Source organism: Aedes aegypti, chromosome 3 (assembly GCF_002204515.2).
Source record: "Aedes aegypti strain LVP_AGWG chromosome 3, AaegL5.0 Primary Assembly, whole genome shotgun sequence".
NCBI classification, from domain to species: Eukaryota; Metazoa; Arthropoda; class Insecta; order Diptera; family Culicidae; genus Aedes; species Aedes aegypti.
In genome coordinates this window covers 404,603,055-404,626,195 of record NC_035109.1, presented here as the reverse complement: position 1 = coordinate 404,626,195, position 23,141 = coordinate 404,603,055, and the positions used below count along the sequence as shown (strand labels likewise).

At 39.4% G+C, this 23,141-nt stretch overlaps 1 protein-coding gene across 20 annotated transcripts in view; it reads right to left on the bottom strand.

The window, feature by feature from the left end:
- LOC5566699 (plasma membrane calcium-transporting ATPase 1) overlaps positions 1 to 23,141 on the bottom strand; it is a 277,219-nt gene that overhangs the window by 43,245 nt on the left and 210,833 nt on the right. For 12 of the 20 annotated variants that reach the window (XM_021855701.1, XM_021855700.1, XM_021855707.1 and 9 more), the window contains one exon: positions 3,516 to 8,018. In XM_021855701.1, coding sequence (XP_021711393.1) covers positions 3,516 to 7,077 — 3,562 coding nt within the window. In that variant the 5' untranslated portion in view covers positions 7,078 to 8,018. Of the gene's footprint in view, positions 1 to 1,221; positions 8,019 to 23,141 lie in introns of those variants that run through there. The other 8 variants (XM_021855713.1, XM_021855715.1, XM_021855716.1 and 5 more) reach the window with 8 other exon arrangements.

Sequence of the window (23,141 nt, the reverse complement as noted above, 5' to 3'; positions counted from 1 at the left end):
AACAAAAATACATCTTGAAATCAATGTGCTAAGTTCTTGGTTCCACATTCATCATTTTTTGTTGTTGAAATATTTCTCTGAAAAATTTCAAATATGTACTTCACATCTATCTCTCAGCAGATTCATACGAACTAACACTAAGGGGGCTTTCCGTTGCTCGATTGTGGGCCCTATCACAAATACCGCTCACGGTGAAAAAACGATGAAGTGATCACTTTCCTATTACGGATATCACCTAAGTGAGAAAATGTGGAGAAGTTCATCGCAAGTGATCGCGCGCATGAACACGAACTATTACGAATGGCACGCTACCCGGCGAAGATCGACAAAAGCAATCACTTGAAGTGGAAACTTTACACCGCCGTTTGCGGTGGTGAAGAGTTGTCACGTAAAATTGAACAAGCTCAAAACAGCATTTTTTTCTGTTTTTTTTTTTTTGTTAACAAATCTTATATTTTGTTATTTTAGAAATCAGAACAATATGTTACGGTCCGGTTTGCTGCTCAAAAGTAATCTTTATTTATTTTTTAGGCATTTATGTTGTTGTTTACAAAGTATTGAGCTACAGTGAAACCTCCATGAGTCGATATTGAAGGGACCATCGACTCATGGAAATATCGAGTCATGGAACAGCACCCCTTTGGAAAGCTGTTTCAAGGGACCATCACAGTAACCATGAAATTTTGTTTCTAGTATGGTTCCATGAGTCGATATCGAGTCATGGAACATCGACTCATGGAGGTATCACTGTAGTTCTTCTGCCGAGAATCGATAAGCGCTCCGTACTTTTAAAAAGAACATTTAATATTTTAAACGTGATAGACAATTAAAAGCTGATAAATTGATATATCTCGAAATGTATTCAAGATCCCCAATAATTGCAGTCCTGTTTGCGTTCAACACTATTTAAAATACATTAAAGTATTTAGTAGTCGACTAAACCCTTTTTCTAATTCTCTACCATACTAGTAAATCCTTGTCTATGATATTCAAAAGGCATCCCACGCTTGTAGGAACACAAATACAATTCTTGTTAGACTTAACTCATGTTCTACAAAATCAATTAAAACTGTTTAGTCATTCGAATTATTGATTATAATTTGGATAATCTGATTGAAATTTAATAGTCCACATCCGCGCGAAAGTTTCAAATCTACTTTCAAAATCGCACCAAACAAACCTGTATTTTAATCTTTATTTAATTCTTGTAATTTTCGATACATTGATTCAAAATTCTACAATTCTAATCAGGCAAATAATAAACGAAGACATTTTTATTACATGATAAGGTAACCATTCAACCATTCAAACCATTCAACGAAACTAGTGACTATTTATGGCATCTCACTATAAAAAATGATATTATGAATACCACTTCACTGTAGTTGTCACTCCACTGAGTTGTCACCGTCCGTGACAACGGGAATAGAGCAAAATAAGTGAAGTGACTGGAAGGTGAAGTGTAAGTGAACGTGAAAGTGACATTCAGAATAAGGCCCTGTATCTCTCTATCAATATCAAGCGTAACCATCTAATGTTTCTGCTAAGCTTTTGCGCTTATCTAACAAACTGCTCCAAAAAATTGATTACAGATTCCCGAGATAATTTCTCTGAATATTCCTGCATGATTTTCTCCAGCATCTTTCATGTTTTTTCAAGGATCTTTCCAAAAACTACTTTCGGACTTCGTTTATCAGAGGAATTTCCCAATAGCACTTACAGAAATTTCTACAGATATTCTTCCAGGAATTCCTAAAGGCAATTTCCCAGATTATTTCATATGAGGTAATACAGTACAAGAAATTCAACCAGTGAATAAATGCCCTGCCGCCAACGCTGATTAATATTATCCCGGCGCACAGGTCTGACTCCACTTAGGTGAAAATAGAAAATAATTAGTATATTTGGCGAAACATAACCTAACTTTGAGTTTGTGGTTTCTTTTTTATCAATCCAAAACTCATGATTAAGATCTAACTGGAGACCCTTGAGAGGTCAAAAAATGTAAGGTCTTGAAATCAATGTGCAAAATTCCTGTTTCCACATTTTTTTGCAATATTTCATCTTTTTCGTCTCTGTTTTTGAAACATTTCTTCGTTACAAAATTTCATATACTTCACAACTAAACAATTAATCTCTCAGAAGATTCCACTAACACTATTACGATTTTGGGGGGTTTACCGTTGCTCGGATGAATCTCTCTATCAATATCAAGCGTAACCATCCAATGTTTCTGCTGAGCTTTTGCGCTTATCTACACGATATCATCAGACCGGACTAGGCGCGCAAATCAACGCGCACCTTCGACCAAAAGGACAACTAACTGAAGAACCAAATAACAACACAACAACACAGTTCTATTGATGCACCAATAGTCGATTCTATATTAAACAATTAAATATTTGAAATTCGAATTAATCACCACCACTTGCGCGCGAGTGGCGTTCTCAGCCACCGTATCGATCCAGCCCGTTTCACGTTTTGCATATGCACAGGAAGTAGGATTTACAATCCCTGCCATATGAGTATGGGAGTGTTTGTTCCTCGTCTTGCTCTCAGTGTTTGCGAGTGTATGTTTTGTATGTGTGAGTGTATGCGTGTACTTAAGAATGTCTCTCTCTCTTTTTCTCTGTGTGTGTGAGTGGTTTGCCTTCTCTCCCTCTCTCTCTCCCACTGTTCCTGTATCAAAGTGTCTGTGTGTATCTCCCAGCCTACTTTGCTTACACTAATTAGTTAAGCCATTCTTTACTCCTGTATTTGGATTCGGGAAAAAACAAATTAAAAAATTAACAATAAAACACATTTCAAAGATTATTATTTTTGTTTGGGAATACTATGCGACAAAAGTACACGCGCACACAAAAAGAGCAGGGACTAAAACACAAGTAATCAACACATAGATCAATCAAACGATTTTTCTTATTTGTTTTAATCGTTGGGTAAGTTGAATTAAAGGCAAAAAACAACAACAACAATCAAATGGAACATATGGTAAAAGTGTTGGTAAATTTCGCTAGATGCTAGTAGTAGTTGTGGAAGTAGTATCTTGAGTTAGCGTTTATGTGGGTGGAATCTAGAGGGATTACGGTTAGAGACATTGACGAACGAAACGGTTCTGAAACAGTTTGGTGGTGTTGGGTTGGGTAAGGTTGGTAGTAGAGTAGTAAAGTTCACGCCTCGAATCAATCGGTTCTGGTTCCGGAAGGGGGGGTTGGTTTGAAACTAAAATCTGATAGCAAATGGGGGGAAATGAAGATATAAAAGGGTGACAAAACCGAAACTTTAAAGAAGAATTAAAAAAGAAAACGAGATGCACGAGATTAATGTTGCGTCAATCAATCGAAGTAATATAAACGTTTGATCTTTGTTTCTCTGTTATTCGTTTATCGGCAAATTTTTCGTTAAATTTTGAAGTTCCTGGATTGTTTTTGAATTTCAAATATATATAGAATACAACTTGTGTAAGTAATATATAAATCAAATTTATATACTGTATTCTACTTTATTGTTTATACCTATTATGTGCTGATTATTGTGAAGTCTTTGATCTTCATCAATATACTTAAGATCGCCAACATTAGTACCTATTAGCCGGCCGGTTGGGATGTTGGAACCTGGTGGATATAAGAGATTTGAGAGACCTTGACTAGTCATTGTACCACTCGTGCTCATGCCTCCGGGATGACTGCGTGAACTTCTAAGACTATGCAAGCTATGAATGGAACGACGTTCTTCTAAATCTTCTAATGTGGATCGAAATGCACGTACAACACGAAGCTGGGTCTGCAGCCTAGTAAGGCCACGGATCCATAATATCTGACCTGCACGGGGTTTCTTGTCATTATCCATCGAGTCGTAGCGCTCCTCGCCGAGTCGGATCGCTTCAGTGTACTCTGCTTCGCCACGACCCCACGCCATCTTCTTGGGCATCTTGCGGGTGGGGATCGTTGTGACGATCTGGCCCCAGATTAGCGTTCCGAGGCCAAAGAATACACTCCACAGCCATTGTTCGATGTTGAGCGCCTTTGTCGAGAATGCCACCTTGCCGTACTGGATGATGAAGATTTGCGACACCAATGTAATGATCCAGATGCTGTAGAAGATTGGGTTCGTGAATAGACCTTCGAAAATGTTTCGTTGGCCATGGATTTTACGAGCGTTCAGCTCGTTGAAGAGCGTCATGAAGACAAACACGTTGAAGATGATTGTGAAATGCTGTGTCGCTTCAGAGTTCAATGGTTGGCCTCGACCCGACTCAATATCTAAGAATCGATCACCGACAAAGAGGAGCCCAAAGACGATGATCAATTGATAGATAGCTTGACCCAGGATGTTCTTCATCATTGTGCGTGAGATCAGTGGTTTCGTTCGGCCGTACGGTTTACGTAGCAATAGATCCGGAGTAGGCATTTCGGTAGCCAAAGCCAACGATGCCAACGTGTCCATAATCAAGTTCATCCACAACATCTGTACGGCCTTCAGAGGCGAATCCTGCACGGCACAAGCGCCGATGAACGCCACAATCACAGCGACGACGTTGACGGTCAACTGGAACTGTAAGAACTTGGCAATCGAATCGTACACATTACGTCCCCACATAACGGCCTTAACGATACTGCTGAAATTGTCATCAGTTAGAATAATATCGGAAGCTTCCTTTGCTACATCAGTTCCGGCAATTCCCATGGCGAATCCAACATCCGCCTTCTTCAGAGCAGGACCATCGTTTGTACCATCACCAGTGACGGCAACTACCTCGCGATTATCCGATACCTTACTGTCGATGATACCCTTTACCAGGTTGTACTTATCCGTTGGCGAAGATCGAGCCAATACCCGCAGCTTTGGCCACACCTTGTCCAGCAGGTGTTGCTGAATGTCTCCGTTGCTGTCACGGATCCGTCGGTTGAACTCCTTACCCTCCAGAATCAAGAAGTCGTCCTGAGGCCGAATGATACCGCACTTGGTAGCGATTGACCGTGCGGTATTGATGTTGTCTCCAGTAACCATTCGGACGGTGATGCCTGCTCGTTGGCACTTTCGGATAGCGTCCGGCACTTCCGGCCGCACTGGATCTTCGATACCGACCACACACAAACACGTCAGATTGCTTACGATATTCTCTTCGTCGTCCCAGTTGGGTTCGCCGTCGACGTGCACTTGATTGATCTCGGCTTTGCCGGGAACAAAGTCTCTGAATGCGATACAAATGGTTCGCAGGCCGTCGCATGCCATCGGTTCGATCACTTGATGTAGTAGCCGTTCCTGCATATCACGGGTGAACTTCTCCAACACTCCATCCTGGCCGTAGATGAACGAACACTTCTTCAGGACAATTTCCGACGCACCCTTGCAGTACACTCGATAACCACCACCTGGCTTTGGAATAACGGTGCTCATGGATTTTCGAACCGAGTTGAATGTGTAGACACGGGTGAACGATTCCTCCGGGTGATTATCTCGAATGGTTTGATAGCTTTTGCCCAATCCTTGCACGAAGCCCAGCAGAGCACATTCGGTTTTGTTGCCTACCTGCTGAAGGGGATCTCCCGGATTGGTGCCTGGCATCAGACAAGTGGTGTAGGCCGAGTTGAGCGAGATACCTTCGACGACCGCTTCTCCCACTACCCGTGGGATATCGGAGAACTTGGGTGTCACCTTGCATAGCTTTTCGCAGATGTACGATTGGACCACGGTCATCCGGTTGGTGGTCAGTGTTCCGGTCTTGTCCGAGCAAATGGCAGTGGCATTACCCATGGTTTCGCAAGCATCCAAATGCCGTACCAGGTTATTGTCCTTCATCATCTTCTTGACGGAGTAGGCAAGCGAAAGCGTGACGGCAAGCGGGAGACCTTCCGGTACGGCAACGACCAGCACTGTCACACCGATGATGAAATGCTTGACCAGATTGTTTGCGTACGAGTTTCGCCATTGTTTCTGTTCGATAACGAAGGTTTGGATGCAGAACTGGATGATGAGAATGATCACGGTCAGAACGGCAATCGTCGAACCGGCATAACCGATCTGAATGGCCAGTTTGGTAAGTTTCGCTTGGAGGACGGATTTTTCCTTGCCTCCGTGACCACCTCCGCCGCCACCGTTACCCTTGCCTTCTTCGCCATCGTCCGACGTAATGGAATCGACTGTTGTCTGAGATTTCAGGGCGGGGTGGTGACTATTGTTGGTGATCTCATCGCCATCCTTCAGTTTCTTATCTTTCTTGGAGTCCTTCTTCTTTTTCTTGGCGGCTGCCTCATGCTCATCAACGGCTGCTCCCAGCAGAGTAAAGATAATACCTGCCTGGGAGTTAACACCGACAGCAGTGACGACCATTTTTCCACTACCTTCCATAACGTGCGTTCCGGACAACACCATTGGATCCGTTACTTCGCTCTTCTTCACGTGGTCCGATTCACCCGTCAACGAAGACTCGTCAATCTTCAGATCGTTACTCTGGATCAGGATACCATCGGCCGGAAGCAAGTCACCATACTTGATCTGGCAGATGTCGCCCACCACAATTTCGCCGATATTGATCTGTACTGCGTCGCCACCACGGATTACGGAGAACTTGTGTTCGCCTTCGATTCGTGACTGGAGCCCTCGGAATTGCTTCTCCTTCGAGTAGTCATTGAAGGCCGTCACAATAACGACCACAAACACCGACACCAGAATGGCCAAACCTTCGATCCACGAGTAGTGCTCTTCTTCCTCTTCCAATACGGGCTCATCATCGTCCGCGGGCTGATAAAACGATAACAGCAGCGAGATGATGGCAGCAATCTCCAGAATGATCAGCGTGACGTCCTGCAGGGCTTCCCACACCAGCATCAGGAAGGACTTCGGTGGTTTCGGAGGTATTGTGTTGGAACCGAACGTTTCCCGTCGGTGCTCGATGTCCGCTTTCGAGCCGCTCAGACCATCGTTCGGGTGGGTGTAAAGCTTCTTGCAGATCTCGTGCACGCCGCCGTACTCGTTCACTATCGACACGCCTTCCCGGCCTCGGTGCTCCATGATTTCACGCAGATTCTTCAGCGTGATCTGGTACTGAGCCGGTCGTCCGTCTATCGTCGCCATCTTGGTTGGTTAAATTTGATTTACTAACTTCGATTTAACTTACTAATTAATGGTTGGTTGGGTTTTGCTAAGACTTATCCGCTTTTCCGCTTCTGTTCCGACACCTTGAAGCGTTTTGGGGGGTGTGTTTGTGTTTTGTTAGTAGTAGACTTGCGATTTCCTTAACAACTAATCCTTTTTCTTCTCTGCTCGTCTCGCACTCGTAGTCGCGAATTTCTAGTAGTAGTAGTGGTAGTAGAATATGTAGTACTAGTAGTAATATATCAATCTGTGTGTGTCAAGTTAAGTTATGCTCCTATGGTTGTAAAACTGTCCCCTCGACGTCGTCTTCGCCCTCCTCCCGGCCGTCGCTAACTACTATCCTGGAGACCGTGGGGGGAGATTCGCCCACTCGTTGACGCCCAGCAGCAACGATCGTGGGAGTCAGCTATCAGGTTCTAATCTTCTTCTCCGTCGTCTTCTTCTGCGCCTCTCACGAACAGAAAAACCAAAAACCGCAAATCCGATCACTCTCTTCTAACTAACTGCCATTGTGTCCTTCTAATTCGGGTCTTCAGGCAAGGCGAAAAGGGTTGAGATCTGCTACTATCAAATCATGCAACCGCGCGCGCGAAAACAAACACACACGCACACACCGTTGACGAGAGGGGGGCCTTTTGGACTTTTACCGCACTATAACACCATTTCACTTTCTTCTTGGGATTTTCTTCGGCCCGGATGATTGTGCGGAATAATCGTCTCTCCTGCAGAACACACAAACGAGAGCACACTTTTCACGGCCGCCGTTCTGATGCCTTTTTTTGGACGGCCCGGGCGCTTCTTAGTAGTCCACCCTTCCACCGAGGGGGGGCGGCGCTGATGGCAGCAGCGTTCGGTTCGATTGTTGCTTTCGCCCGTCGGTTGTTCCACAAATAAAACACACGGGATCGGTCGATTTTTATCTAAAATTGAAAAGGAGAAAAAGGGAAAAGTGTGAGTTAAGAAAATCAATCGTTATGGCATTTTTTTGGGTTTTGCGATTTGTGAGGAAATGGACTCAAGAGCCGGCGAATCCGGAACGATTGCTGGCCGAGATAACAAGTGGTTGGTAATATCGTCGTTTGAGAAGACGCCGATAATAGAGATGACTGCTCCGAGATTGCATCCGGCGTTTTGGATGGACATGGTCAGAAGATTTGGTTTTGGTACATAATCTCACAGTATTTGAAGATCTGAGAAGGGACCATATTCTAAATCTAGCTAGAATTACGTTTAGAAGCTCTAAGTAACAGTGAAATCCATTGAAAATATTTAGTGATAAATTACTTCAAAATTAAAGCACTAGTAGGATATTTCGAAAAGTTTTCAGCAAAACATTAAAAATGTCATATAAGTTATAGCTTTTTGTGAGTTGAATCTTATCGGAAGCGATAATTGTGTGTTTTTGTGGAAAACCTACCATTAGGTATAAAAAAAATTCCATGATTGCTCTCAGGGTAGTAGTCATTAGTTTGAATTCAGTAACGAAAAAGAATGTAATTCTCGCATTTAGTATCATCTCGCTGGATTATAGCATAGCATAGCATAGCATAGACTGACTGTACATGTCAATGGTTGCTACTCCGTGATTGATCGGAACTGGTAAGAATTGCACTACGATCCAAATGAATAAGGGATGGGAGTTTCCGCTTACTCTCGAAGTGCAATTTTAGCAGATCTAATATTATTGATCAATAACGGCGCCGGCCAAGTCCTTACAGTCAGTTGGGATGGGGAAGGAATGTTAGGGTGTAATGATTGTTGCTTCTAGAGACCGAGAATACCTCTGCATCTCCACAATCACCACGGGAAGGGTGTTTATTAGTGAGGGAGGAAAAGATCTGGGAGTCACCTCTGGTCGGTGATGCGATCCATGGACAAGGGGGAAATATACGACTTGTATTTAAAGCTAGTTTTGTATTTTTGTCTAGAGAAGTTTTTGGAAAAATACGTCAACATCTATAATGTCGAACAATTCAAAAGACGTTTTTATTAATGACGAAAACTGAAAATTACATGTATATATTTTAACTTATGTGAAACAGGAATAATGCCGACACTTGTAGTGACGAACCATACATAGTTTGTTTGAAAATTACATATGAGTATTACTGTGCATTTTGTCTCGATATGGTAGAAGTTTTAGAAAATACGTCAACATTCACAATGTCGAACAATTCAAAAGATTTTTTTTAATAAATAATTTTTAATAATGTCAAAAAGAGAAAAATATATGTATATTCAAATTGTATAAGAAAAAAGCATAATGCCGACACATATAGTGACGAACCATACAAAGTTTGTTTTAATATTACATAAAAGTTACGCTTTCAAGAAAATATGTGTTATCATAAGCATGAAACGAACTCACCAGTTGGTAATCCATTCTCGACTGAACACAAAACTGACACTGACAGCAAAACAGAAGTCCCGAAAATAAACCGTCTTGCTTGGGCCTTCCCAAATACGTACCCAGCAAGACGCTCCAAAACAGGTGAAAAAAAAAATCTCCGGCGACGAAAACACGCGCGAATCCGTCAGCAAAATCAATCGGACGACGCAAAACCGAACTGTCCTGCTTGGGCTTCACGAAGCACTACCCAGCAAGACGCTCCAAAACAGGGGGAAAAAAAATTCTCCGGCAACAAAAACACGCGAATCCGTCACCAAAATCAATCGGACGACGCAAAACCGAACTGTCCTGCTTGGGCTTCACGAAGCACTACCCAGCAAGACGCTCCAAAACAGGGGGAAAAAAAATTCTCCGGCAACAAAAACACGCGAATCCGTCACCAAAATCAATCGGACGACGCAAAACCGAACTGTCCTGCTTGGGCTTCACGAAGCACTACCCAGCAAGACGCTCCAAAACAGGGGGAAAAAAATTCTCCGGCAACGATAACGCGCGAATCCGTCAGCAAAATCGATCGGACGACGCAAAACCGAACTGTCCTGCTTGGGCTTCACGAAGCACTACCCAGCAAGACGCTCCAAAACAGGGGGAAAAAAAATTCTCCGGCAACAAAAACACGCGAATCCGTCACCAAAATCAATCGGACGACGCAAAACCGAACTGTCCTGCTTGGGCTTCACGAAGCACTACCTTAGTATCATCTCGCTGGATTATTACGAAAAAAAGTAAGAAAGAAAAAAACACCGTTATGATACTAAACGCGAAAATTATTACCGTCTTCGTCCCACTTTACTGTGACTAGGGACAGGAAATAATATTTTGATTGCTCGATAAGAGGAATAGACACGTCGACCTGGGTAATGTTATTTGCAAATCCAAAGAACAAAGCAAAAATCTAATGAGACGAGCTCACCAATCACGCAGGGCTGGTAGCGGTTAGACCGCATAATAATAGTGACTTTAGTGACCAAAAGCATCGAAATAGTGACCAAAAAGTGACTTCAAAACTACAAATATTAGTCATAAAAATTACTTCAAATAATAATACTTCCTGTGTTAATATTGAGTAATCTAAATATTAGGTGAATTTAAACTATAGAGAACTAAAGTACAAAATTTAAAATATTTCTTAACAGTTATCTGTCCGGCATAAGACTTCATTGCTATGAATGGTTAATAAAAAAGGTGGCGCATTGGAGATTCACCAGTGGCGTCTCGTCCTAAGGTGCACTTGGTGCACTGCACAGTCAAGGATTTCAAACTAAAAAAAATAAATATATATATATTATAATTCTCAATACTTCCAACATTCATAATGTGTAGTTGCTTGAAAATGTTGATTGATTTCTTCACCTTCAATTGGTGCATCGACTTTAGTGAACAAACCGTTTGATTCTCGCTCCCATGGTCTTGCTCAACCAGCAAGCGAAAACAGCAAAGCAAACAAGACAAACTGCCATGCGTCTCCATCGTATTGCAGAGAATGTTCATTTCAGCCGTGTATGGACACAGCAGGAATGTGCATTTGTATTGGCATTTCTAGAGCAACAGTGGCGTTGTATAGGTAAAATCTGGTTCACTCCAATTTGTGCACCCGAGAGAAAAATTGCCCATGGCGCTCGCATTGGTTTGCAAGAATTGAGAAAGCGCGCGTAACTAACTGGCGTCAGTCACGACGTCTGCTGTTGGAAGAGAAAGCGTCAACGCCATACATGCTTTGTGTGTATGTATGTTGCATGGAGCTTACAGGTGTCGCGCGATACTAGGCGCAATATTGATTGGAACCAAAACCAGATGTTATAAACATATTGGCCAAATTGATTATGTTTTATCTTATTATATAAACCAAATTTATGTGACTTTGAATTGATTTATAAACCATGTGTGAATATAGCTTTTCTTGCTCAACAGACCGACAACTGATAAATTGCGGTGGGCGTAAAGTGGGTTTCAGCGTTCAACAGTCTGTCATCATTTCACTTAAAAGCTTTGATGTATCAACAAAAGTATACAAGGAGATGTACCAGCGCTGGACATCGTCAAAAAGCTAAGATATCGTGATACAATTAACAAGCTGTAAATAATAAGAACTATTATATTGAATAACAACGTTAGGAATAATGGAGATTCGGAATTTCGCGAAAGCCACGAAATCCACGGAATTTATCCTTCATCGCGAAATTTGGAAAATGACGCGTAAATAGTTGAATTCTGAAGGTTTATATGATAATCTCAGAAAAGTTCAGATTTTTGCTCATAAGAATGGTTTATTTATTTGTAAGCCGAGTTTCATATAAAAAAAATGTGCTAGACGTTTAGCTTCAAGTTAAACGTCTTTCTTCTTGTTTTAAATTTTGCATTGATAATATGATATTAAACTTATTATCTCAGTTCGCAAAATACGAAAAAGTCTTGAAATTGACGCATATAAAGGTCATTTTTACTGTAAATATACATTTTTATGACAAATATGATCGAACTATGGGACCGCGATTAATACGCAAAATTTTTCTTTCATCGCCTTGGTATCAGCGAAATTTTGAGAATTTTCCTTGTCCCTAAACATTGTATAAGGAATCATCCAAAATTCTTAAAACTTACAACTAGTGATTTAAACGAAGAAAACAAACAAAAAATACGTCCAATGAGCAACAAATATAATAGCTTCCAGACACTTTAAGATTGCATAGAGTATTGGAAATTACATTTTAATGTGTTAATAATAAGAAATTATTAAAATGTAATTTCTGAAATACATTTTAAAAAATCAATTGAAAAATTTGTATTTATAATTCAAAATAAACGGTTTGTGCGAGTCATTGCACAGGTAATCAAATTCCTCACGGGACGCCTCTGAGATTCACTACTTTTTTATGTTACGAGACGAATATAATATTCTTTACTAGGTTACTACTTTAAGTTTCTGATTTCAATCGGAAGAAACTTTTAGAATTATTTTTTTAGCTTATCAAATACATGAAGTCCGAAAAACAAAATCGAAATAGATTTTTTAGCAAAATTCATGTTCATGAGGAACTTACTGACCAAAATTCATTGAAGATTTTCAAATAGAGGAACAAAACGAATTACTTGAAACATTTATGGAATTTATGGAAAAAATCAAGGGGAAATTTTCGGTTGTAGTCAACATTGTGGCTGATTTCTGAAAACAAATTGTGGATGAATTTCAAAATGTTCTGGAAAAAAACCTGGTAGAATCCAAAATTCAATAAGAAGCAAAAAAAGGTAACTCGGGCTAAATTTGTGACAGAATTACTGTAAAATCAAACCTTTTCTTCCCTATAAACAGTAATTCCAGAACATTTCAGTAACATTGAAAATAATTCCAGAACATACATTTCAACTGAATGTATCAATAAACGAATTATTCCAAACGGGTTTCTGGCAGACTCTTTGTATTTTTTGGTTGTTATTCGTAGCCTTCTCTGGCTTCTCTTCCGAAGGAGTTAAGATGAGGTGCTTTCAGAAAGCAGGTTTAGAAAGGCCCAAAAGAAAAGAGGTGTAAGTGACATTTTGGTCGGTTTTGTGTTAAGTATACCAAAAAAATCTACAGTTTCAATTCCTAGAAGATTGCCTTTTTTTTCCTATAGCCACAGATTACTGCAGACATTTTACTAATTATATATTTAGCAGGTCTACCAGATATTGGTCCTGTTATTCAAATCTATTCAAATATTTCAGATCACAAAAATAGTGATTCTCACCATTTTTTTTATATATATTTCAGTCAGAAAATTTATCCCAAAGTCGCTTTATCAGTTATGGCCTTTAGTCTGTTATGCTCAAAAACGAGTCTTATATTTTTATCCGACGTTTCGGACACATTTATTGCGCTTTTTTCAAAGAATTAAGCCATAACCTAGACCATAATCATCTCAGTCGTATCCCCAGGAATGTTTTGAGTAGGAATTACAAGATTTAGTTAATAACTTCGAAAGTTCTTACTCAAAACTACGGATTCCGGTAAATTTTGGTACTCGGAAGAAATTTTCAAAAACGCAGCTGCAATACTTCAATAGAATATGCATGAGTCCAGTGAGAGAACTTTCAAAAGTACGCATCAAACAACAAAACTTCAACACATACTGATTCTTTAAGCTATCGTGAGCGGATTCGAACGATGTTCTTATCGCTTAATGAACGAAGCTCTCCAGCAATTGAGGCGAAAGGAAAAAATACAATATTAACAGTATAGCAATTCTCAAATAATTGCGCAGGGATTTTCCAAAGGAGTCCATCAAGAATCCTACAAGAACTTTTATCTGGAATCTATAAAGAGGAACCCGAAGCAGGATCTGTCCGATTTGGGACGATACGCCAGGAAAATGGAGAAGACAATAGGGTGAGAGCACCAATTTCTGACCTAGCACTAGTTTTCAACCCATGCATCATAAGATTTTGGTCTACTTTGTATGAACGTCCTAGAATTCATGTTGGTCAAAAATTAGTACTTCTTTCTTATTCATCAATGTTCCTGGAAAAGGCACAGTGGATCTCTCCTGAGATTTCTTGATTATATTCACAGATACTCGTTAAGAATTTAACCATAGAATTCACACAATAACCTGGTAAAGAAAGAGCTGAATATTTCAGTAATAATATGCCACAGGATTATCAGGAAAAACTAGCAAGATTTAAACCTGAATACGTCACAAATCTCAGAAGCAAGCCACCCATGAACTCAAGATCATGATAAAAACTTGCCCTCGCTTGAAATTAGTGCTGATAGCGACTTCCGAAGTCCGCGGTCACAAAGCAAAACCATGCTGAAGGTGTCTGGGTTCAGCTTCCGGTCGGTCCAGGAAATCGACATCGTACGTGAACCATGAGAAACTTTTGTACATGTACATTTCAACCCACGGATTGTAGCGGAAATTCAGAAATATAACTCTAAGAATTCTGACTGAAAATTGAAGATTTCTGAAGACTTCGAAGATTCAGAAAGAATTTTCAAATTGCATCCGACAATATGAATATAGGGTAGGTGTACCAGTTATGGCCATAGTGGTTCCCTATTTCGCCATACGTGATATCTTGAATGCCTTCACATTTTGAAAAATCTTTTGTGTTTCAGCAGTAAAATAAAGGATAAATCTTGATGTTTAAACATTCAAAAAGATTAAAAATGTATAAGTTATCCAAATTTTGCATGTGGCCAAATAGGGAACCACTATGGCCATAACTGGTACACTTTCCCTACCGTAAAATTTTATAACTATCTGTTAGATGTGCATGAAACTCAATTTCGATTCGAGCATTTTGATTATTAAAGAAATATTGTAGCGAAAATCAAAAGTGTTTCATCACTGTTAGTCACTCTTCAAAAGAGGTTATAGGCCCTGAGTGACGGTTAGACATGACGAGTTCAAATATCGGAATCGAGCCATTGGTCGGCAGACAAAATTGGACAACTTGGAAGTTTGCCGTCAAAACTTATCTCCAAGTAGAAGATCTTCGGCAAGCCGTCGAACCAAATAAGAAATCGGATGGAACGTAAAACGTTGGAAGCGGTTGACCCTGTGAAGGATCTGAAGGCGAAAATGAAGATTGTCCTGTTATTGAAACCTGAAAACTATTACCATGTTCGTGAAGCCAAGACACCTTGGGCAATTTCGACGAAGCTTAGCGACGCGTACGAAGAAACTGACCTGATGAGGGAAGTTGGTCTGCTTGACAAGCCCATTCAGACCGATTTGAAATCTTGCGGAACTATGGAAGTCTGCGCCAATAAAATTATTTAAACGTGCCATCAATTGAACGAGATTGGATTTCTGATCCCGCAAGGTTTCGTAGGGGCTCTTCTGCTAACTGGCCTTCTAGAGAGGTATCAACCATTGTTGATGGCTATAGCTATGATTGGGGATTCCGCCAGGACGATTTTGCTACAAGAAGAATCGTTGCCAAACGAAAAAAAAATCGACATTTGTTGCCTAGTGAAAAGTCGGCAGGTGCCGCCTTATGCCGAAAACTGGAAAGAAGCGATGGCTGAAGAATTGAAGTCGATTCACACCAACAAAACATGGACGTTGGTTGATCTCCCTCCAAGACGGATGGCTGTAGGAAGCAAGTGGGGGTACAAAAGCAAGCGACACAGCAACGGAGGGATTGTTCGGTTTAAGGCCCGCTTAGATGACCAAGGATATAGCCAACTGATTCTACCCCATTACCCCGAATGCCATTTCCCCGATTGCCATCACCCCGAATGCAATTTCCCCGAATTTACAATTATCATGACATGATGGTATTGATGATATTTCCCCGCGATATTGGAATTCGGGGTGATGGGACGTTCGGGGTTTTGGAATTCGGGGTAATGGCGTTCAGGTTAATGGCATTCGGGGTAATGGGGTAGAATCGGCGAACTTTAGGAGGTACCGAAAGCAAGGTGGGTCGGTTAGGTCGGAGCTTGTACGACCTGAAGCAAGCGGCTATAGCGTGAAACCAGAGACTGCAAGAAGAACTAGAACGGCAGCAATTTCAGCGATGTCTATCCGATCCGTGCTTGCACCGGAAGAAGCTCAAAGGACGATAAGCACCTAACACTTGTATATGTTGACGACCTGGTTGTGGTGAGCGAAGATCCAAAGATGATTGAAGCGAAGAAATCATTTCAGATCAGAGAACTGTGGTGATATTCGATATTACCTGGGAATGGAAGTAGAAAAAGATCTTCACGATGATTACTTCTTGAGTCAGCGAAAGTACATTCGAGATCTAAACAAGCAGTTTAACAAATGCCAAAGTTTAGAAGACCCCATAGGATCCCGGATATATCTAGAACCTAAGCAAAGGAACCCCTTTAGCGAGCAACAGCCAATACCAGAAGTTAATAGGAAAAGCCCTGTACATAGCTGTGAATACTAGGCTTCATATTTCGACAGCTGTATCCATCTTGAGCAGGAAAACAAATCGTCCCGCGCAAGAGGATAGGAACGAGCTGAAATGTGTAGTGCGGTATCTCAAGGGGACAATGAACTATCGACTTTGAACGGGCAAGAAAGGTGAGACCGGGACCATCATCGGCTATTCGAATGTCAGGCTTCGGAAAATTCAGCGATCATTGACACACGAGCCACAATTGTATCCCTAGAATGCGCCCGTATTCACACAACACGCACGATTTTTATCGTTCGTGGAAGACAATGAGAGGCGATCAGGCTTCTGGCACCAACGAGCTATCATCCCTCTAGGAAATGGTTCCCCAAGACAGTTCAATGTTAGTAAACAAATAGTCGTTTCGGGACAAACAATCTAGAATGTCGAAAAAAAAATGTTCGGAGAAATTTGTTTAACACTACTTTGATGATTTAAACAAACACATAGTTGCAAATGCTTGAAATATTTAATTCTGAACAAAAACGTTTTTTTTTATGGTGAGCCTCAAAAACAGTTTGATGGAATGGAAAATTATTATTGATACGATTTGGCCAAAATGAGTAATCACTCTTGAGTTTGGTGCTCACTACAAAAACATGGCTACTTAGCAGTGGGCTGGTGGTGATAGAGAAAAAGGCGCACCATCGTCTGTTTGGAGCCGATCACTGTGTGTCACAGCGTGTTACATTCGCTGACACTTTTATATTCTGATCAAGAAACATAACGGAACTCAGCTAATTCCTTGAAAAAGCCAGATGTAAGCGCAAATCCGTTATTGAGTTCCATTTAAGACTGAACGCCATAACCTCAAAACATAAGCGATTTTGTTCCATTTTCTATACAATGTCGGCGACCAAAAAGCGGTGTTATATGAACCAGTAGTTTATAATTGAGTGGCTTAGGCCTGCTTTAAAAAAAACAAGAAAGTCTGTACCTATTTTAAGCAAAACATAAATCTTCCGAATGGCATGGTATTGTTATCCTCTAATAGAGTTAATGCTTTTGAATGCTCTTCCGTCACGTACCATGTGAGAGAGTGAATATTAACATTCACAGGGCTCTCCGAATGCGATGCGCAAAAAAAGAGAAGAAATTAAAGAGAAATTTGAAGCACATTGCAACAAGGTTCCACTTCACGAAATATCTGATCCAAAAACAAGAAATGGAGTGTGTCTACGGCTCATCTGAAGACATGGTGGCAGACTTACTGACGATTCCATTACAGCGCGTTAGATTGGAGAAGTTGATCAAGATGATCGGACTTGCTATTGCCGTCTAGAAGGAGTGCTGTAGCGGATATCAGTTATGTAATTCAGAAATAAAGCTCATTCATACTTGTTCGTTCATTTTAACTAGACGCTTTTAATCTCTGCTAGTAACTCTTATCAAGAAGAAACGGTTTGTCTCCCCAGAACAGACAATAAATTTAGAAAAATTAAAATTGTTCGTTACTTTATTTTGTCAATGGATCATTGAAGGTAACTCTTTCGGCACTAACCGCATCAAAACAGCGGGAACCGTATGTGGGATTTCACATTGTGACAGTATCGCTGTTATATCAAACACGCAAGACTACGGTGCACAGTGGGACGAAACTGAAAATTGACGGTCTAAACCTCTTAGAGGTTTTTTAGCCCATAGGTGTCTTCGGGACATTGTTTTGAATTAGCATCCCGAGTAATAATAAAAAAAATATTTTTAAATTAGACTAAATAGGGCACCCGAGCAAAAATATTTTTTTGGAACATTTCTTTTTTGGGCGGTCATTACTTCAGCAAATTTTAGTTCTTTTCATTTTCAACAGCTTTGCTGAACATACTTGATATTTCTGACTTCGTTTTCACGGTTAAATTTTTAAATTTAACCTATTTCACCATAAATATCAGTTTTTTGACCATTTCTATGCTCAATGTGCAATTTACGAGCATGACATGTTCTACAACATTTTATATATTACAAAAATACATACATTTTCCGAATATACCAAAGCTGTGAAATCATCACATTCCAAGATATGATGAAATTATGTTAAAATTTAAATAATTTACGACCATTTTTCAAAGCAAGTTTCTCCTGAATCGGCACTTTTCGGCAGCCATATTTAGTATACTTTGATGCCTTATTATATCAGATAAACCCCCATGGCAACAGAATGATCGGGTCTCACAGGGCTTATTGATTTCAACCATTTTTTGACGAGCTTGGAATTTTGATCTTAAATAGTTTTTTGACCTTCCATGATGATTCCACAGCTTTGGTATATTCGGCAAATTTCTGTATTTTTGTAATATTTAAAATGTTGTAGAACATGTCCTGCTCGTAAATTGCACATTGAGCATAGAAATGGTCAAAAAACTGATATTTATGGTAAAATAGGTTAAATTTAAAAATTTAACCGTGAAAACGAAGTCAAAAATATCAAGTATGTTCAGCAATGCTGTTGAAAATGAAAAGAACTAAAACTTTGCTAAAGTATAATGATCACCCAAAAAAAATTTTTCAAAAAAATATTTTTGCTCGGGTGCCCTATTTAGTCTAATTCAAATTTTTTTTTTATTATTACTCGGCATGCTAATTCAAAACAATGTCCCGAAGACACCTATGGGCTAAAACGCCTCTAAGAGGTTTTGACCGTCAATTTTCAGTTTCGTTCCACTGTGCGGTGGCACTAGCTGTGCTTTTCATAGCGGCAGTTTTGATTATTTTAATGATACATTAAGATGTCTTTCAACATAGAATTGAATATTTTACAAGAAACGTACACAGTTTTAGCAAAGAAATTTAACTACAATTTGCAAAATTCAAACACTCGATATTCCAGCAGAACTGCCCCAGAAACACCAAATCAAACCTTCACAACTTTCGCCAGATTTATTGTTCTACATATATTGGATCAATGTTCCTAGTGCAAAACATTTCAGGGGCCGTCTATAAATGACGTAGCATTTTTTCACTGATTTTTTACACCCCCCTCCCCCCTCGTAGCATTTCGTCACAAATGCTGGTACTCCCCCATGGAAAATACGTAGCATATCGAGCACCCCCCCCTTAGTGACTGGGTTGAAACAAAAAATTGGAATTGAGAAGTTTAATACAAAGTTTGATATTAATTACTGACTGAAATGAAAGGACAATCTATTTTAACAGTTTGATATACAGTAGCGCTCAAAAGTAATTTGGAAAAGTTTTAAATAAACATTTTCCTTGGTTTTGGTTTTCAGTTTCTTATAGACTAAGTTATATTACTATTGCTGTTCTTACCATACAAAACAAGTTTACTATAAAAAATGTGAAAAAAATTGATTGGATTGATGAAGCTCGTTGCTGTCGAGTTAGGATCCAATATATTTTATAATATATTGAACAAAAATTTTGTTATATTAGAGGATTGTTTTTTTTTTAAATTAGTTGTTAGGAAATAGATTTCAATGAAGATGATCAAGAAAATATATCATTTTGAAATGAATCATCGTTAATATTATCCAATTTCAAATCATTTTAGCAAACAGTGGCTAGATACATAAAAGATTACACTTGAAATATTTGGAATGTTTAGTAAATTTTAGCGTTTATTATACAAATACAATAATCTCTATTAATATTTCAGTTGATTTTCATTATCGTTTCCATACTGAAATAATCTTACACAACCTATAATGAAACCGTTATATAATAAAAATTCTAATTATCTATTAATGTTAAGGCAATTTTGTTAACACTCGAATCTATTATCCTCATTAATATTCAGGCTATTCCATCAAGAGCATTGATATATCAAAACAAATGATGAGTCCTGCAACATTGAATGCATAATTCACGGAATAAATATCTTGCCTTAAATGTAATATTTGCCAAGAAGAGCGTATATTATTTTCTTGAAGAAATAAAGCCCAAAAAGAAAATATGGATAAAACTAAAACGGCTGACTTTATGTCATGTTAACAAATGGCAAAAAATGTACTCCAAGTAGTTAGAGCAATGATTTTTAATCAATTCATTAAACTTATTTTGTTTATTTATAAATTTATTGATTTGGACACGAATATAATATAATATTCACATAATTATTTAAAGCTTCAAAAAATCTGTTTGATTGCATTTATCAAGCAAATCTAAAGTTTAATAGATATTTTTTTTTCAATCTTGTCATATGAATGTTTTGAAGCTTAATCATAATTTTATAACCCAAGTTTATAAGTAAAATAAAAGAAGTTTCGTAAAAAATAATTGAATGCGATTTTTTTCAGCGCCTTTCTTTTTACGGACTTGATTCAAAATGCTACGTCCACTAGCTAGGACCCCTCCCTCCCCCTCGTCACACTTCGTCACAAATTCGTGAAGACCCCCCTCCCCCCTAAAAAGCTACGTCATTTATGGACGATCCCTCATGAGAAAAAAAAAATCGTTCATCTGCTGACAGGTATCCAATATGCATAAAATCCCCTGTAGAAATGGTTGCTGACGAGGACTGAGGAACAGTCAACAAGGCTGAGTTTAGTAGATTTAAAAAGAACAAAAAAATCCTTCATTGTATTTCCCCAAAACAGTCATCCCATGAACAGAGCTGATGGGCTCTACCCCATTTGGCATAATGCCATCTGGCATAATGCCGTTTGGCATAATGCCAATTGGCATAATGGCCATTTGGCATAACGGCCATTTGGCATAATTTGAAGAATACATTTCCTCAAATTATTGTCCTCAACTTTTGGCCTGATAATGATCAGCCTAAATGAAATACATGTCCATTCTAGACAACATAATAGAATCATTTTCGATTTTCAACCAGTGCCCTTCAAGTCTCACTTGTAGCTGTGAGATTTTATTCACGTAGCTTCATAAAGAAGTTTTATGAGGAGTAAAAATTTGGCACCGTAGAGTGAGCCGGCTTTTATCATTCTTGTTATGCTCTTTGAACGTCTGTCTTTAATTATTTTTAAAGCATTAGCTCGATTTCTGGCCGTCGCTTGGGTGCCACGATTTTATATTGATTTTTTTCTTTTTGAGGGCACAGAAGTTAAATATGAAGAACATCCAATGTTCCAAAGAAGGAAAATCTCAAGAGAGATGCTTTGCCTTAAATGCTACAACAATCAGTTGATACACGGTTATTAGTTAAGCAGAATATTTCGCCTATTGCTGAACGGCCTTAAATCTCGCCTATTACTGAAGAATATGTGTGATCCTAACGAAATATTCAACAATTAGCGAGCATTTAATGCATTCAATAATTGGTAAACTACCCAACTAGAAATTTTACCTTCTTTTAAACAAAAGCTGTTCTTTTAGTATGTAGCGTAGTGCATCATAGGCACGCCATGATCGATCGGATGTCCTTGGTACCGTGTTGACTCAAATTTCCCGGACGCTTCAAATTCCGGAAAGTCATCTTAATTGAATGAGCACGACTCAGTGGTGAGATCCATGATATGATCACGACTAACCGGATTTCCGATATTACTCGGCTACGCATTGCATGCCCAACGAGTATGTTTCTGGTCCCATCGCTCGCTCCCGCTGGAGCAAGCGACACATCCAATGGACTAAACACTACTCAATCCCAGACACTGACCCTAATTCACCCAAAGGTCATTTTTCTTCTACTTTATGCATGGATAATGTAAAGGACGTGGTAATTACGGACTTTAGACGAAAACGTCGGAGTTTAGTCTAAAAACATCGCGAAAAGGCCACTGTCCGGCATTCGCAGCGTCCACAGTTCGTTATGACTCGCTAAACTGCAAACTCAAAAGAACAGCTCATGTTTGAAAGAAGGTGAATTTTAATAAGGAGCTGCCCATTAACCCATGGTCATTAATTCGGAATTTCAGACCGAATTGTTTCCTCCCCTGTGGTCAGTTGTCCACACAAAAATTTTAAAATTTGTGTGGACTGTGGTCTTCGGCCAAACCCCCCTTCTGTCCATAAATGACCACATGGTTCATGGACGACCCCTAATCTAAATTAATTACCCCATATGTTATGTTATGCCTCTCCAGCGATATGCCAGATGTGACAAGTAATAATGTTGGTAATATTATTATCATCAGCCTCAAACGCACTATTTGGACGAGCCTATCTTAAAGTATTTCCTCGTACTTACTTTACATTAACTTTTTTGGACTAAAAATCATTGTCTACACACTAAGCTCTTACGGTGAATTTCACCGTAATCTCAACAGCTGAACAGTTCGGTGAAATAAAACACCGTAATTCCGTCGAAATTTTACGGATTCCGGTGATTTTTCACCGAATACTGTAAAAATTTACCGTACTCCGTTAATTTATTTCACCGAACTGTTCAGCTGTTGAGATTTTTACAGGAATCCGTAAAATAATTTAAGTGTGTATATTAGTCCCTTTTCCAGTCATTTTGACTTGTCCTAGAAAAAACATTTCAAGCACTCTAAGGGGCCAGGATCCGTCATTGATTTCGGAATTTTCAAAAGCAGTTTTTTCGTTCAAAATCAAGAAAATTTACAGGAAAATGTGTTCACTGTATTCTGTTCTCCAACTGATACACAGTGAACACATTTTCATCGAATAATTTTCAGTTTTGAACAGAAAAACTGAATTACAATGACGGAGCGTTGAACGTTAAACGTGAAATGTGTGAGAAAAATATATTTTTTTAATTATGCCAGATGGCCGTTATGCCAAATGGCTATTATGCCAGATGGCCATTATGCCAAACAGCATTATGCCAGATGGCATTATGCCAAATGGGGTAGAGCCG